This window comes from Lycium ferocissimum, chromosome 8 (genome assembly GCF_029784015.1).
Source record: "Lycium ferocissimum isolate CSIRO_LF1 chromosome 8, AGI_CSIRO_Lferr_CH_V1, whole genome shotgun sequence".
Taxonomy (NCBI): Eukaryota; Viridiplantae; Streptophyta; class Magnoliopsida; order Solanales; family Solanaceae; genus Lycium; species Lycium ferocissimum.
In genome coordinates, this window is record NC_081349.1 from 10872575 (window position 1) to 10890208 (window position 17634).

Consider the following 17634-nt stretch of genomic DNA (forward strand, 5'->3'; position numbering starts at 1 on the left):
TGTTAGGGAACTATACAAAAAATAATATAAGTTCTCATATTAATAAGATGAAAAAATATATCTTAAAATATTGATTAAAGTTCATACATTTTAACTCTCGAGAAGTGAAACGTGACAAGTAAAAGTTAGTAGAGGCTAATAACTTGAGACCGGGAGTTCACCCGACCCGACCCGACCCAATAGAGAAACGGGGCATGAATGAATAAATAAACAAGAAGCGGGAGCATTTTTACATTTAAGGGTTTATCGCATCACAGAAAGCAAACATGCTATGCTAGGGTTCTGAAAGCCCTTTCTAGATTGCGCAACTCTCTCTATTAGTAACTTTTTAGTTTCCGAGATCTGACCGGAAACAAAGAATGGCGTTAGCATTCGATGAATTCGGAAGGCCATTTATAATACTGAGAGAGCAAGAACAGAAGAGCAGATTAAGAGGTCTCGATGCTCAGAAATCCAACATTTCTGCAGGGAAAGCAGTAGCACGTATATTGCGCACATCACTTGGTCCTAAAGGCATGGATAAAATGCTTCAAAGCCCCGACGGCGATGTCACCATCAGTATATATGCTCCTCCTTCTCTTACTCTTTAATTAAGTAGCTGCGTACTACTCCTGGCGTCCCAATTTAAGTGTCTTAGTTTGACTTGACTGGACACGGAGTTTTAGAAACAAAGTGCTTCTAAATTAAAGATATATGTTATGTACTAAAATGTCCTGAAACTTGTGGTTCATGTTGGAGCTGGAAAACTTGTGGTTCTAAACTTATCATGTAGTAAACATCGTTTCTGGTTTAGATTTGCTTTTTTGAGAAAGTATATTGTGTGTTCGGTATGAAGGAAAAATGTTAGAGAAATTGATCAAAATGGTCCTTAAATGTATAGGTGTTGGACTAGTTTGGTCCTTGATATATTCCCCTTGACCAAAATAGTCCTATGATGTATGAAAAAAGGAATCTTTTTTTATTTACCTAATTATGGCTGTGTAGTACTCTCTCCAATTCGATTTGTTTTTTCTGGTTTTGACTTGGCACAGAGTTTAAGAAACTAAACAAGACTTTTGAATCTTGTGGTGTTAAACTAAAGATATGTTTAATGTACCAAAATGCCCTTTAAATCTTGTGGTCTTGAACATGCCATATGAAAATTAGAATTAAAGAGTTGTCAAAAAAAAAAAAAAAGGAAAGGGATATTCTTTTCGAAACGGACTAAAATGGAAAGTAAGACAAACAAATTGAAGCGGAGGGAGTATGTTTTTAACAAACATCGTTTGTGGTTTTGATTTAATTTTTCCAGAAAGCATGTTGTGTATGAAGGAAAATGTTTAGTGCACAGTGTTCTCCAGGAATGTTTGGTTGGTGAGCTGAAAATGTTTTCTGAAAATATATTTATCCAAGATTGATAATAATGTCAACGAATTGGATAGTGTTTTGATAAAATCTTTGAGTAGTAATGATTGATAACAATGTCTAAGTATTATTTGGAGCAAGTGATACAGAGTTTTTTTTGATAAGGAAAGTGATACGGGGTTAGAGTTGGGATAGTTATAAAGGCAAAAGCAAGGGATGGAATGTCCCCCCTTTCTCTTGGAAAATGTATATATTTTCTTGGGAAAAATACTTTTTGCTAACCGAACACCAGAAAATGACTTCTCCACGTGGAATATTTTGGCACATTGTATTTGTAAATAAAACTCGATTCTGCATAACTAGTGTTAATCCTAGTGTTCTGAATAACGATGTGAGAGGAACTGTAAGTGTAGGAGCTTTGGTTCTGTATTGTGTATGCCATTAAGTTGTAGATGCATTACTGATTTAAAGAAATTTGTGTGAGGTTGCAGTGAATGAGCTTATGAGTTCCTTTTTTTCCAGCAACTACGCTTAGTAGAATGTCTAGGGTACTACTCTACACGGCTCTAGAGTCAAGTGAGTTAGGCTGCTATAGTTAGAACCACCACTGGTTGTTTAAGTGCGTCCATTTCATTTACTCTGTTTGATTGATGTATGACCATATGAGTGCCTGCAATTGTACTTGGTTTAAGGAGGGATTCAAAGGGGATGGTGCGTAGCCGGTGTATAAGTTCAAGCTTTCGGTTGCCGTTGGCCCATTTTATTCATGGAAATTGGATTGTTGAGTTTCTCTTAGGATATGGTTTTAGTTTGCATCAATTATTTGTAATTCCAACATTACTGACAATTTTGAACAATTAAGGGAGAAAATCTTAACTCTACGTCTATTCTTGTGCATTTGCTTACAAGGTTTAAGTGTGAAGGGTAGATTAATATATGATTAAGAGGTAACAATACTGCTTAGGAGACTTTTTTTGAGCACTTTATATTGAGAAAAGGCTCCTGTGAGGCCTTGCCTCATTCAAAAGGCAAGCCAGTTGAGGCGACCTTTTGGTTGAACGCATAGTTAAAGCTACTATCACTATGAGCTCTTCCCTTTCTGGATCAAACCTATGCATACAATCTCATCTCTTGTTTTGAAGTTTCTAATATTAGATATTTCAATTGTCAGCAAATGATGGTGCCACCATCTTGGAGCAGATGGATGTCGACAATCAGATTGCAAAGTTGATGGTCGAATTGTCACGGAGTCAAGATTATGAAATTGGCGATGGAACCACTGGTGTTGTTGTCATGGCTGGGGCACTTCTAGAACAAGCTGAGAAGTTGTTAGAACGTGGTATTCATCCTATTCGAGTTGCAGAAGGGTATGAAATGGCTTCGAGGATTGCAGTTGAGCATTTGGAGCGTGTAGCACATAAGTTTGAATTCGGTCTGAATGATGTTGAGCCTTTGGTTCAAACTTGCATGACTACTTTGTCATCTAAGATGTAAGTGACAAGTCAATTTTAGATACTGGTTATAATTTTCTGTGTTATGGAATTGTATTTTATGGCTTCATGCACAAGCATGTTATTTATTTACTACACATGCATCATGGATAGTATTTTGCTGCTTTTGATATTGATTACAATGCTGAAGACCCTGCAACAAAACTTGTTCTTGTTTTGACATGAATAATTTACTGCAGTGTGAACAGATGCAAGCGGAGCATGGCTGAAATTGCTGTTAAAGCAGTTTTAGCAGTTGCTGATTTAGAGAGGAAGGATGTAAACCTGGACTTAATCAAAGTTGAAGGAAAAGTTGGTGGAAAGTTGGAGGACACAGAGCTAATTTATGGTATTATAGTTGACAAAGATATGAGTCATCCACAGATGCCAAAGCAAATTGAGGATGCCAAAATTGCAATTTTGACATGTCCTTTTGAGCCTCCTAAACCAAAGACCAAGCATAAGGTTGACATTGATACTGTTGAAAAGTTTCAGAACTTACGGCAACAGGAGCAGAAGTACTTCGATGACATGGTTCAGAAATGCAAGGTAAAACTGCTGATATGTACATGAGATCAAGTTGAAAACCTTTTCCAAAGGGAAAACAAGAAGGAAAGAGTTGAAGCTAATCTTGTTGTTTAATAGGGGAATGAAAATGGGAGGGTTGGAGCAACAAAAGCTTGAAACATGTTTTTGAGCCCTTATAGATGTATTGGAGTAGTGAAAAGTCTATGATCAGCTAAAACTAATACTCCGTCCGGATCAAAAAAAGAGTCCACTTAGCGATTTGCACACCCCTTAAGAAACTACTCACTCCAAGGAAAAAATATGTAAATTGACTAAACTACCCCTAATTAAATAGGCATTGGGATTTGATCACATAACAATTAATAATAGGGGCCAATCTGGAAAGATAAGGTTAATTGTTTCTTGATTTCGTAAGTGGACACTTTTTTGACCCAAGAAAAACAGGCTAAGTGGACACTTTTTTTTATCCAGAGGGAGTAGTATTTTCCTTGAATTTTCAGGTGATAGTGTTGCAAAACCAATTCTTCAGTCTCTCATAACTATTTCTCTCTCCGATTGAATTTATTTGTCTTGGTTTGACTTGACAGGGAGTTTAAGAAAAATAAGGAAGACTTTTGAATCTTGTGCTCTTAAATATTCCATGTAAGGTGCTGGGTGTAAAGAAAAGAGTTACTAAATATAGGAAGTGGCGTACTTTTTAAAACAGACTAAAAAGAAAGTAAGATAAACAAATTGAAACGGAGGGAGTATTTGTTTTAGCGAAGGAATTTGTTGTTCTATTCACTCTCTCACATCTATTTATCTGTTTTAGCAAATGAATTTGTTGTTCCCAGCCTATTGTTGTATGTGCAGACTTAGTTAAGAATGAAATCTGGAGATATACAACTTACCAGTTTTCAAAAAAAAAAATAAAAAAATCTGGAGATATATGTTCTCCTTCTTTCCCCTTTTCCTATGAGGTTATACAATGTGGTCTGCTATTAGCATAAACAAGTAGAGTCAATGGGGATGCCGATGCTTATGTTCACAATTACCATTAATTTATACTCCCTCCGTTTCAATTTACGTGAACCCATTTGACTACGCCAACTTTTAAGAAAGAGGGAAGACTTTTGAAACTTGTGGTTCAAAATAAGTCTTGAATATTTGTGTGGCTGTATATCATTCATAAAGTAAATTTGTTTCCAAATTAGGAAAGAGGTATGGCATGGACTAAAAAGGAAATAGGTTCACATAAATTGAAACAGAGGGTATGTTTATTTTTACATGCAGTTGATTTTTATCTGGATCGATTTTCCTTGCATTTCTGCTGGTTTGGCTTCTCTGGAGCTTTATTTGTCTAACAAGGGTGCCATATATAACAGGATGTTGGTGCCACCTTAGTTATATGCCAGTGGGGTTTTGACGATGAAGCTAATCACTTATTAATGCATAGAAATTTGCCTGCTGTTAGATGGGTAGGTGGTGTGGAATTGGAGCTGATAGCAATTGCCACAGGTTTGTGTCCACTTTCTTATTGAATAGATGCCTTGCATCTTTCACTGTTTTTGTTGCATCTAACTAACTTGTTTACATGTTCTTCTTGGTATCTGTTTTTGATTAGGTGGGAGAATAGTTCCAAGGTTTCAAGAGTTGACACCTGAAAAACTTGGCAAGGTACATCCCTTTCTTTCTGCTCTGTTTGTGGACGTACATTATGTATCTATGAAATATTGTCAACATATATGCGGAAGTTGTTAAAAAAAGATTGGTTCTTAAAGCTAATAACGGGATTATCGTAAAGTTTATGGATAATAATGCATTTTACCTATATATTGTTAATGCCAAACATTGCATCAATATGTTGTGAAAGTCTTTCTCATTCATTTAAATATGGGATCTTGCTGCGTTTTTCCATTAAAGCCTCACCATTTCATTAATCTTTCTATTATGAGTAATGTTGTGCTTATGGATTTGAAGTTCTCTCTAGTATCTACCGGTTAAAGATGACTTTTTAATAAATTCAGGCTGGTATTGTTCGGGAGAAATCTTTCGGTACAACAAAGGATAGAATGATTTACATTGAGCATTGTGCAAATTCAAGAGCAGTAACTATATTCATCCGTGGTGGTAAGTCGATTGCCTGCTGAAATGCCTGGTTAATGCATTCTGCTGTTGATCGAAACGGTGTTGCTTTTTGGTCTTTCTTTTAATTGTTAATCTAAATTTTTGGTGAATTTAATTGTTAATCTAAATTGCCTGCTGAAAAGCCTTATTAGTTCATTCTGCTGCTAATGGAAATTGCATGTGTTGTTTTTGGTTCTATTTTTTTAATTGGTAATCAATATTCGCAAGAATTTAATTAAATTTTGGAGTTCCTTTATTTGCCCTTGCTTATGTCCATGTTTTATTAGATTGTGTCAGTATTATTTACTATTGAACTCTACAAATATGTGATCCTTGAATCTAGATCGGGTGCATAATGTCATGACTCATGACTTATCAATAATGCTTCCTTAATTTCAATAATTTTAATATAACCACCCAGACATAGTTCCTGTGTGGAGTGTGGACTTTTATTAATAATGCCTCAAAATGAGATTACAGGTAAGGAGAGGCCAAACCTTAACTTACTAACCCAGTGAGGGAAGGACACAGTTTTTTTTTTTTTTTTTTTTTTTTTTTTTTTTTTTTAAAAAAAAACAAGCATGCAAAAGATAAGGGTAAACAAGCTTTAATTCTCTTTTGAAGCCTTTTTTTCCTGGGAGAGGTGAGTGACAGCTCCAATTTGGTCTGAGTTGAAAATTTTCGGCTCAGTTTATTAGGTGTCGGCGTGGTTCAGATGGTCCAAATTTTACTGAAAAATCGAGCCGAACCTATCCTTACTTGGAGATAAAAAGAACAAGTCGAACAAAGTATGTTTAAAAACAATGGTTTCTTATTGGCAGTATTGGTCCAATTTGATTTGGTTTATCGTTTATGAAAATTTGGGTTTCCTCTACCAATAAAAAAGATAGTTTTTCCTCTACATTACGTTGTGTCTGAAAGTGAACCATTCCTCATAATAGACATTCTTTAGTAATTACTTATCAAGCATGATATCACGTATCAAAATTTATGTAACAAACGAATGTTTGAAAATTTGGGTTTCCTCTACCAATATAAAAGATAGTTTTTCCTCTACATTACGTTGTGTCTGAAAGTGAACCATTCCTCATAATAAGACATTCTTTAGTAATTACTTATCAACCATGATATTATGTATCAAAATTTATGTAACAACTGAATGTTTGAACCATAAAAGCATTTTAATTAAAGTACAGCACATTTTAAATGCTCACTGAATTTCATTTTCTCAAAATGTTATTGTTCAGGATAAGCAATAGAAGCATAGATATTCTTTTTTTAATTAGATGGAATAATTATTGGGGTATTCTCCTTCCATAACTAGTTGTTTGAAGTTAAGCCAACAGAAGAAAATGTTAAAAAGATTTCATTGTGTAAAATGCTTCAAAACATTTTAGAACTGTTTTTTCAATTGAGTATTTTTTCCGTCATACCAAACTTAGGAGTACTTCATAAGATATATACAAATAATCTGTTCAATTTGGTTTTCTATGGTTTTTTATTCACAGTACCAAAATCAAAACAAACCAGTTAAGTTCCGAAAGGGGGTTGGTCTTGTTTGGTTGATTGGCTTATTACAGTCCCCTCCTTTTCCCCCTTTTTTAAGTGTAACTAACTTGTAGATGGGAACTAAATATAGAAGTAAAGCATAATCTGCTGTCATCATGGTTTGTGCCATTCATTTTGCATGGAGCACATGGTGCAGCATGTTTTTACCTGTGCAAATTTGAGGTTTTTATGCTAGAGATTATCCAGACTATATGAAATAGCATTGCATTATGCCATATGACCAGAACTGTTACGGATTATGATGCCTGAACTGATCTTTGATTATTGTACAGGCAACAAGATGATGATAGAAGAGACGAAACGTAGTATCCATGATGCTTTATGTGTTGCTAGAAATCTTATTCGCAACAATTCAATTGTATATGGTGGTGGTTCAGCAGAAATTTCTTGCTCAATTGCTGTGGAAGCTGCTGCTGATAAACACCCAGGAGTTGAACAGGTATAGCGTAAAGTATCTTTAATTTTTCTGCGTCTATCTTGTGTATTTAAGTGTCTTCAGCTGAGGCCTCTATTTTTCTTTTTGCAGTATGCCATCAGGGCATTTGCAGATGCTTTGGATTCTGTGCCCATGGCACTTGCTGAGAACAGTGGTCTCCAGCCCATCGAAACTCTATCTGCTGTTAAGGCTCAGCAAATTAAGGTAATCCTGACTTATTAGAATTTAAGAGCATTATTAAATTAGTCCAATATTGATGAGTCGTTCCATGACATTTCTAGCTGTTCGGGTGTTAAAAAAGGAAACTTACAGAAGCTATTCTTGCCATTTCTGACTGTCACGTATGTATCCAATGTTTTTCTGAACAATTATGTTATAACCTCAACTTCAAATCTTATATGCAGGAGAACAATCCTTGCTGTGGAATAGATTGTAATGATGTTGGCACAAATGACATGCGTGAGCAAAATGTCTTCGAGACTCTAATTGGAAAGCAACAACAGATTTTGCTTGCAACTCAGGTTGTCAAGATGATCCTAAAGATTGATGATGTGATTTCTCCATCTGAGTATTGATGTTAAGTACGGAAATGCAATTTTTTCTTCGCCCAAGAGAAGATGAACGTTTTCCTTCTGGCTACACAAACCACAAGTTTTCTTGTGTTAAATTTTCACCATCTTATGCTTTGGCTTCTGTATTGTCTATTTGAGTACAGTTTTGGTGGTTGATGAATTTAACTGGATTGATGCTCAGTTTCTGCCACAGTATGCTCGATCAATAGATTTTACCAATTTATCTCTGAAAGAATTAGATTGCGCAAACACTATAGTTTCTGTTTGCGTTCTCATCTGAACTTAGTGGCACCTTCATGGTGTGCTTCCTCTTTAGTTTATATGCAATGATGTAGCAATTACATTAAAAGGATTATGCGCCTTTGCCTCTGCGTGGCAACGAATGTTGATTATTCAGTTACTACCATGGAGGAGCATTTAAATACAACTTGCTCATTAAAGTTGAAAAAAAGTGAGCGGGGTAATTTCTTTATCATCCTAAGTTCGAAGCTGAGATTTGTTTGCTATGGTTTCCATTTCCATGTGTGGTGGTACTTATGGATAAAATTTTCAATCAATCCTATACGTGTTGAGGGTTACCCGCTTTATAAATTCTCCGACGAGACTACAGTTTTAACAAATCGACCCAATTTGTTGCATTAGCTAAGTTTGGACGTAAAGTTGTCGTCTCAAATCGCTATAGGAGTTTTCAGCCTAAATAGAATTATCATAATAATCAACTGAACCTTTCATCAATCTGGATATTCTAGTTGATTGTTTTTTCCTCGTATGTTGACGTTGGAACTTGATGCTTGCTCCTAAGACTTTGGTCTAGTGGTAGGTGTTGCTTTAGTCTAGTGGTAGATTGCAATACGTGTGCGTTAGACACGTCACAGGTTCGAACTCTGCTGTGAAAAGAAGTGGTATTTAAGTGGAGCAGAGGATAGAGAACCTGACTATTATTCATTGAGTTTCTAATTGTGTATTACGATCTTTGGGGATTTATCATCTATAAAAGAAAAAAGAACAATTATGCTAACATAGAAGAAGAGTAGATGCAATTTGTAATCCAGAACGAATTGGCATAAAGTTTCATGGGAGAACCTTGATATGCTATTTATGGGTAGGGTGGTGCAAGATTGGTTATAAATTTATGTCTGGTAGTTCATTTAAGGAAATCTATGGGGTTGAGACAGAAGCTTTTAATATCTACACGTTAGTTGCTACTGGTAGTTGAGCGGTTAGGCCTTTGGGCACCATTGCTCTCTGCAAAAAAAAACAAGATCTCTGCATTGATGGAGCCATTGCAACTTTTGTCAAAAGATGCATTCTTTTTAGGTGACTGCAATTTCAGTCTACCAAATCATGGTCCAATTCAGAGTGTACAAACAAGGTCCCTACTCTTTCTTATTTCACTATAGTTGCATTTATGTTGATGTACCACCCCATGTGAAGGAAACCCCCAAGTGGGACATCTTCAACAGAAGAAATAAATGACCAAATTTAAGAAGCCGGGGGCGCCCGCCCTGGCTCGTAACTTGCTTCCAATTACTTAAAGTGAATTCGTTTTCAATTATTCTAAATCGCCTATCGTTTATTGGTTAGGGTTGGAAAAGAAAAAGAAAAAAAACTAACTGAAAGTAATCTCTTCTTCTCAATGAAAGCTAAAATCCTGATGCAGTAAGAGTGTGTTGAGTGCTCGCTTTATTTTGTAGACGTGCTCAAAATTGAAGGTAAGAAAGTGTTATTTCGGAAGCACAAATTTGTTTCGACATGAATAAAAGCTATGAACGAAAATCATTATTTCATTGAAATATTCTTCAAACAATTATTTTGAATTATTTTCAGTTGCTCAGCAGTAATTTAAATACTGAAGTTTAGGATTTGCAAATACTGATGATTAAATTAGCATTTGCAAATATTGTACACATGGAATTACAAATACTATGATAGTATTATTTATGGCCACAGTACTCTTTCGATAATATACAGGAGTTGCTGTCAGTAAGTTAGGCATCATAAAAAAAACCCATATCATCAATGTAACCTTTATGGAAGGGCATAAGTGAAGGAGAATTGCTAGTAACAATTATAAAGCATCAGTTAAGTGTGTAGGTAGGGAAAGGAGTGGGGGCATTGGGGCACAATTATTTCTAGTTGAAATGTTGTAGTAGTATTCACACCTGTTCCTTGATTATCACATAACATTACAATGAGGGGGGTCAAGTCACAAACTCATCAATCCATTTATACTATATGGGAATTGACTGAGAGATTATAATATTTCACAATTTCTCAAGAAGACAATTACAAAAAAAAGAGAACATATAATGCTAATTAGGATTATTGATAATCATAAACCAATTAGCATCTTTTGCCCTTTTTGCAGCCAAGTGCACCAGCATTCATTGTAATAGAATTAACTAAAGTAGATGGCCTTGCACTTAAACTTGAAGCTTTTGCATAACTAGAAGAAGCTCCAGCACCAGATCTTGTAAAAAAAGCTCCATTAAGCATTAAATCACCATCAGATCTCCAATTCCAGTTTTTCCATTCATTTTCTGCTGCATCCTCATGTTTTGTCACCTTTTTAACAAACATTTAGTCAGATTTGTCCCTTAAATAGGTTAAAGTTACCATGCTTTTGATTTCAGCAAATCTTTTCATTGCACTAACATCTTTATGAAAGTTAGTTATTATTATGTACACATTTATGACACCTAATAACTAGGCGATTGACATTATCAAGTTTCAACTCTAATTAGGCAAAATTTGGTTCAATGAGATTCTTTGTACGGGCTAAAGGATAAATAAAGTTTATTCAACATGCTAAAATTTATTCAAATGTTAATAAATCAGTATTACTATAGATAAATTATGGTAACTAGTGACTAGTGAGGACATCTGCATAAAAGAAGTTATATTACTAAATAAAGATGACAAAATATGCTACTATATTTTATTAGTAAAAATTGTAATCTTGAAAAATCATGAGAAGGTTTTGCTTCTTGTTTTTTTTTTTTTGTTTAATTGTTAAATACCTTTGTAACCTTTAAACACCAAAAGTTCACCCTGTTCCTTTTTGAAAAAATATTTTCTCTTCAAAAAAGGGAAAAGTAAGAGTGTTAAGGTAATAGTAAAATCTACCTCCTTGTTGAAGACATCATTAGGAGCAAGAAATCTATTGCCTTGGCTGTTGATAGTTGGAGAAGCACTTCCTCCAATTGCATACATCTCCCAATGTGTGTAGTCATTATTCACCACATGGAAATATCCATGTCTACATCTGTAAATCCCAAAAACATATTGCCTTATTACACCTATAATAAATGTACTAAGAAAACAAACAAAGCATATTAGATCCGACATTTTGTTTTTTTACCTTGGCATCCTCTGCACAAGCCCTTCTCCAAAATGGTTAAAAGCTATGGTAACTTGCATGTTCTTGTCCCTAGAAAATGAATCACTATGTCCCAAAAGCATTACCTTCATATGAAAATCCAAAATTTAAAGTCAGTACGTAGAAAATGTCGCGTTTTTCAAATATATATATACATAATTCGAGTCGAAAATGAAGGGAAAGACTACATCCGCCACTGATTAATTTACCTTATTATGGTGTGTCATATAATTATTGGAAATAGTAATGGCTGTAGATCCCCTGATTGCATCTATTAACCCATCTCTACAATTTGACAAAGAACAATGATCAACCCAAACATGACTTCCTCCAAAAATAGAAACCCCATCTCCATCTGATAATGTCCTCCAACCATAATGCTCTGGTGAGTCTCTAACATAAGCATTCCCACCTTGCTTACAATCATGAATATTCAATCCATGTATAATAATATTTGTAACATATTGTATGGTAATACATGGACCACCAGCAATGTGTACACTAGCACCTCTACCATCAATAGTCTTGAATGAATTCAACATTAATTCTTCTTTTAACTTAATGACCATGTCTCTAGAAAATATTATCCAAAGAGGTTCATCTTGAATTGCACCATATCTTAAAGTGCCTGGCTTTGGGTTCACAGGGTCATCACTAGTGTCAGTAACTATGTATATTTTGCCATCTCTTCCACCAATGGCTTGTTTGCCAAAGCCAATAGCACAATCAGCTAATCTTTGCCTGTTTTTTTCCCAATTGGGGTCACATCTCCAGCAATCATCAATGGGGTTGCCTGTGCCACATGATAAATAGCCTAAGTTCCTTCTTGATGCATTGATTTTCCTGCAAAAGTATATAAATTGTTTTTGAAATCTTTAGTTAAAGAATTTAACTCCACCAAGATGTTAAACATAGTGGGTCCAAAAGCCGAAAAAAAAAGAAGAAAATGTAAGTTAGGTAGTAATAAATATTCTATTTCAGTTAAAAAATGCAGTCAGTTGTTAGGGGCGATGTAAGTGATCAAGGGTTAGCAACTCATATATTAATGAAGGGTTAGCAACCCTTCATAATGTAAGTACGTAAAAATCTTGATTTGCTTACTTCTTCCTTTAAAAAAAATCAAGATTGCAGCATGTTCACAGTTAATGTCAAATAAGCAAGTTATGATAAATTTTGAATATCAAAGCTAAGGATTCATATAGCTGCATCCAACTAATTTTTGATAATAAAAAGATTTTGTCAAAAAATGAAATGGGGAATAAGAGTGAGGGTGTAAGTGTCATACTGATTAACTTCTTGGACTATAACTTCAGGGTCAGGAACATGGGAGGAGAATGTGAAGATAGGAGCTAAAAAAAGAGAAAGAAGAAAGGAAAGTGGCATTGCCATTGAAATCCCCTTGTGTTTTAAGGGGAAGAATTATTTTGTGGAGAACTGATAAGTGTATGGAGTTTGGAATGAAGGGATGTGGGACTTTTGGAGGGGTTTTATATACAGAGGAAAAGAAGATAAACCAACCAAACACCACTTGAACCTACCTGTATCAACTGTTCCATAAATTTGGTATTTCCCTCCTTTCACATTTTTCTATCACCGTTTTTAGAAGGATTCAACACATATACTCTATAGTGTAAAGTTTTTGTTACTACATAATTAGTGTATTTAACTAATTATAACGAATTATTTACTGTAATTTTTCCGTTATCAAATTAGGATTACTAAACTTAACATGATGGTATGAAAATTTTGTACTCTTCCATCTCAAATTATTTTGTCGTGTTTTTCTTTTACATGCCCCTTAAGAAAATATTAATTACGAGGGGGTTTTGAATATTTTACACTTATTTGTGTCTTAAGATATAATATCTCTTCATTAAATATTTGCTCTATTTATGTGCCATCTTGAGGTGTTTGTAGTCTTCAAGAACAATTACTAGTAAGAGTTTGGCCTGTTTGTCAACATGTAATTCGTGTAATTGAGGGGGTGTAATTACACTCTTCAATTCTCAGGGGAAGGTGAGAATTGCTGGTAATTACATGGTGTAATTATAGGGTTCTTTTTTGTTTTTATTTTAATTTCTTTTATTCTTAATTTTTTTTATTTCTTTTTGAATTTGGTTCTATTTCTAAAATATATATTTTGACATTATTTATCTTTTATTTCTTTTCTTCTCATTTCCCAACCTTCGCTTTGCGTGATTCCATATAATTGCTCACATTTTTATTTTTATTTTCTCCATTTAGCGTAACCACGTTATTATTCTAGTTTTTGAAACTACACCTCCTAATAGTAGAAATAACGAGGTATTAACAAACTTGGCATATAATGAGAGATATTATTAAAGTAAAATTACGTTGTTGAATGAGATTATAGACTTTTTTTTTGTTTGAATTATATTTACTTAAGTTATGTTGAAACCTATTTTATGTTATGTTGGAATTTGACATAAGAATATTATGTTAACCTTTTTTTTTTTTTTTTTTTTGTGGTTTTTGAATTTATGTTGTATTTTCATTTTCGATTTATTTGCTTTAATAGTATTCACATTGCATGTCGCTCATTTTTCAGTTAGAATTGAAAGATTATTTTTTTGTCTACTATTTGAATAATGATATAGTGTTATATTTATAAATATTAATATTTCTCAAACACGTAATTCATGATGTTCTTACAAAATGTATGCTTTTAATATTTATAATTAATTAAATTAAATATTATTAATTTATATATATATATATATATATATATATATATATATATATATATATATATATATATATATATCAATTATTTTTTAAAATACTAGTTATAAATATATGATTGTTAATTAATATGTTTTCAAGCAACAACATGTATCTTAAATGCCTAATTTCATACAATCATTTATATAGACACATATTTGTCAAATATTAACATTTATTTTTAAATTTGATCTATCGGTGTAATTACACTTGTACAACCAAACAATACGCTTGTAATTATCCTATAATTACGTTATGACAAACAAACAAGTCTTCGGAATTACTCTACTGTTTAATTACTAGGCTGTGTAATTACTACCTTAGTAATTACACCAATTCCAATCCCAGGTGGCTTTCCAAACTGACCCTAAGGGTAAAATGGAGAAAAAATAATTAATTTTATCTCAAACTTTTAAAATAATAAATAATTTGAGATTACTATTTTTAAAAATCACGATAAATAATTTGAGAGGGAGGGAGTACAATGTCAGTGTATTGTAATTTATCTCTTTATAAAAAAATAAAAAATAAAAAAAAGGTAGAAGAAAATAATAAGAGAAGACATTGGAAAGGTAAAAGTGGCTTTCTCCTTTCATGTATTTAATGTTAGTAATGTGAGACTCCGCACGAAAGTAAGGTCGCCTCAGTCTCTTTCTATCTTCACCAAAAGCTTCTACTTTTAACTAAGACGTCTTATTTTAGAGTGCGTTTGGTATGACTAAAGAAATTATTTTTCATGGAAATTTGTTTTCTGGGGTTTGGTTAATAAATGGAATATATATATAATTAAATGCTCTATGCCAATATTTTACAGATAAAAATCAAGACAAAAGATTTAAATATTATGTTGTGATACATGACAAGACCAATGACATTTTTCAAACTTGGCCAGAAGTTACAAATTCAATTAAAGATATAGAAAAACAAAAAGAGAGGGGGATATAAAATTAATGACGGGGGATATAAAATTAATGACTGAAAACTATGGTGTAAATCAATTTTTTAAACAATCTTAATAGGTACTTCCTCACTCTTGTTCAACAATCCAAACTTGGTCAGGATTCCTGTTACACTATTCATCTATTCCTCTTAATCTTTACTCTTAATAACTCTCTTCTTTAACCACACCCCGGACATGGCCAAACATTTCGTCCATAACTCTCTTCTTTAACCACACCCCGGACATGGCCAAACATTTCGTCCTATATCATCTTTGGACATTTTAATGGCCTCCAAAACATAGGAATTTACAGGTTAATCCATCGAGTTTATTAAGAAATTAAGAAAATAACTATATATTAAGAGTAACAGATCCATAATAACAAGAAATTACTTAAATATAGATTTATATAACAAAGATTTTTACAACAACAATCTAATAATATACATAATCGAGAGTAATACAGAAATATAGTTATAAAAACTTACATGACTTAAACATGGAGAGAGGTTTCCCTTTCGGGGAACCCCAAAGACTACTTCTCACACTTCGAGAATTATTGGAAATCTAGTACTATTTTACAATAAAGGTTTATATTACAAGAGTATTTTGACCCATTTAACCTTGTTGACCCTTTCCCCGAGTCCCGTTAATACGACCTATGACTTAGTGAAGCCATTGGTTTGGTTCCCAAGGCGTTCGGGGATGTTTTGAGTCTCGAGTGAAGGCTTAGTTTCATAGTGTTGGGGTTTACTTGGTCAACACCGGGTTAAAATGATCTCTTTTAGGAATTCCGAGATCACGATTGAGTCCGTAACGTGGTTTACAATCAAAACGCATATATGGTTTGTGTTTGGGAGGTTCCGGATGAGTTTCGGGGGGCTAAAACGAAGTTTTGAACATTTCAGAATTTTGGGCACCCGCTATAGCGAAGGGTGCACCCGTTGCAGCAAAATTCTGGGGCAGAAAAGTCATTTTTAAGTGCTATTTTCAAGTCTTTCCCCTCATAAACCCAAAAACACTTCCCTAGAAAGTGAGAGGCTATTTTCCTAGGGCTAGGGTGAGGTTCCTCCTTAAAGGTAAGTGCAAACCCTTACGTGATTCATTATCTTCCCTTCTTCAAATCCCATGACAAGCTTAAGCTTCATTAATGGTGGGTGCAAGATTAGAACCTAAGAATTGATGAAACCTTCAATAGTTGAAGGGTTGGGGAGATAGCAATGGAAAAGCATTCACAAGCACTTTGGGGTAAGATTCTAACCTAGTATTCATTATTTATTGTCGATTTTCATCATCTCATAGTCATCCTATACACTAATTGTGAAGAACTAATGGGTTAAGAACCCTAGGGCTAAAAATAGAAAAGATGAATTTGGATATCTTGTGGTGAATAAAATTCCATGAAATTAAGATTGAAGGTTAACAAGATGATGGGTAACATGATTGTGCACTAAGTTTCCCGTTTTACCCTCATGAACCTGGATTTACATTGTAGGGGTATTTTGGGTATTTTTCTAAAAGTATAGCAATATGGGTATCCTTGGATTCTTTTAGACTCTTAGAGTACTATTTTGACTTTATTTTATTTGAATTTTAAATAAAATTATAGTTTTGCCCTTGTGGCTCGGGTTGGCTATTTTGAATTTTGGGTAAAACTATGACAATATGGGTATCCTTAGATTCGTATTCTGATGTAGAATTCATATTTGATAGACGTAAATCATTTTGAGGTTCTCCAAAGAGGAAGGAAAGGCTAAGGTTTGGCGATTCGAGACTGTTGCTTGGCATTCCAGGTAGGTTACAACATACTTTAGTTAGACTTTGATTAACAAAACATATATATTGTGTAGAATTGACGGGAGAAAGCATGATTAGGTCTTCAAACATGGCATTTTGGTTGGATATTAGCTAGGTTGGTATGACTTCTGATTATGCGAGCTTGTCGCCGTTATTTAAGCAATAGTTGATGGTGTAGTTATGTTCATACTGTGGTGATTCGAGATGGTTTTATATTAGGTTGATTGTTGTTGATGGTGGCTTGTTTTTCTGTTATTGTGATTAGACTTGTTACCTGAATTGTTGTGGTGTAATACGTGTTGTACCCAATTCTCTCTTATTGTGACACATATCATCGGAGAAAGGAAGGATAATGAGTTAAAACTTGAATTGTGACATAAAGTTGTGACAGTACGTAGATGAAAACTTGATGTATGATTTACTGTTGTTGATAATATATAGTAAAATGTAGCATCTTGGTGATACAAGACTTAGTTGTAAGGCGTACTTGCTTTGTGTGGAAGTAAAAAGGGACATAGACTCTTTTATTGGGTGAGATGGTTTGTTCCATTTCATGGTTGAGTTGATCTAAGTCTTGAAATGACTAGTCGCTTGTGACTTGTACCTTCACTGTTGCTTTATTGGTTTGCATTGATTTACCATGTTTACATTCATTTATGTATTCATACACTCATATATGATGGAAATGGTGCGGCAGGATTCATGAAAGATTTGTGGCATGATGCCTTGTG

The 17634-nt window shown here is 34.0% G+C and overlaps 2 protein-coding genes across 2 annotated transcripts; one reads left to right on the forward strand and one right to left on the reverse strand.

The window, feature by feature from the left end:
- Positions 1-226: 226 nt before the first annotated feature.
- LOC132067218 (T-complex protein 1 subunit epsilon) lies at positions 227-8280 on the forward strand. The gene is made up of 9 exons (XM_059460375.1): positions 227-558; positions 2516-2834; positions 3035-3383; positions 4727-4859; positions 4966-5018; positions 5369-5471; positions 7310-7476; positions 7564-7677; positions 7878-8280. Exons 1-9 carry the CDS (start codon positions 360-362, stop codon positions 8046-8048), a joined length of 1608 nt encoding a protein of 535 aa, XP_059316358.1. The 5' UTR covers positions 227-359; the 3' UTR covers positions 8049-8280.
- Positions 8281-10171: 1891 nt separating this feature from the next.
- LOC132067219 (probable pectate lyase 5) lies at positions 10172-12921 on the reverse strand. The gene is made up of 5 exons (XM_059460376.1): positions 12710-12921; positions 11634-12267; positions 11407-11510; positions 11172-11310; positions 10172-10610 (listed from the first exon to the last, which is right to left on the reverse strand). Exons 1-5 carry the CDS (start codon positions 12811-12813, stop codon positions 10389-10391), a joined length of 1203 nt encoding a protein of 400 aa, XP_059316359.1. The 5' UTR covers positions 12814-12921; the 3' UTR covers positions 10172-10388.
- Positions 12922-17634: the final 4713 nt, after the last annotated feature.

Excerpts from the sequence above, each read along its gene's own strand:
- LOC132067218 (XM_059460375.1), top strand. The coding sequence starts at position 360 with ATGGCGTTAGCATTCGATGAATTCGGAAGGCCATTTATAATACTGAGA. Across the intron at positions 559-2,515 it reads CGACGGCGATGTCACCATCA|CAAATGATGGTGCCACCATC; the intron begins GTATATATGCTC and ends TTCAATTGTCAG. Across the intron at positions 3,384-4,726 it reads ACATGGTTCAGAAATGCAAG|GATGTTGGTGCCACCTTAGT; the intron begins GTAAAACTGCTG and ends CATATATAACAG.
- LOC132067219 (XM_059460376.1), bottom strand. The coding sequence starts at position 12,813 with ATGGCAATGCCACTTTCCTTTCTTCTTTCTCTTTTTTTAGCTCCTATC. Across the intron at positions 12,268-12,709 it reads ATAGTCCAAGAAGTTAATCA|GAAAATCAATGCATCAAGAA; the intron begins GTATGACACTTA and ends ATACTTTTGCAG. Across the intron at positions 10,611-11,171 it reads ATGATGTCTTCAACAAGGAG|GTGACAAAACATGAGGATGC; the intron begins GTAGATTTTACT and ends TTTGTTAAAAAG.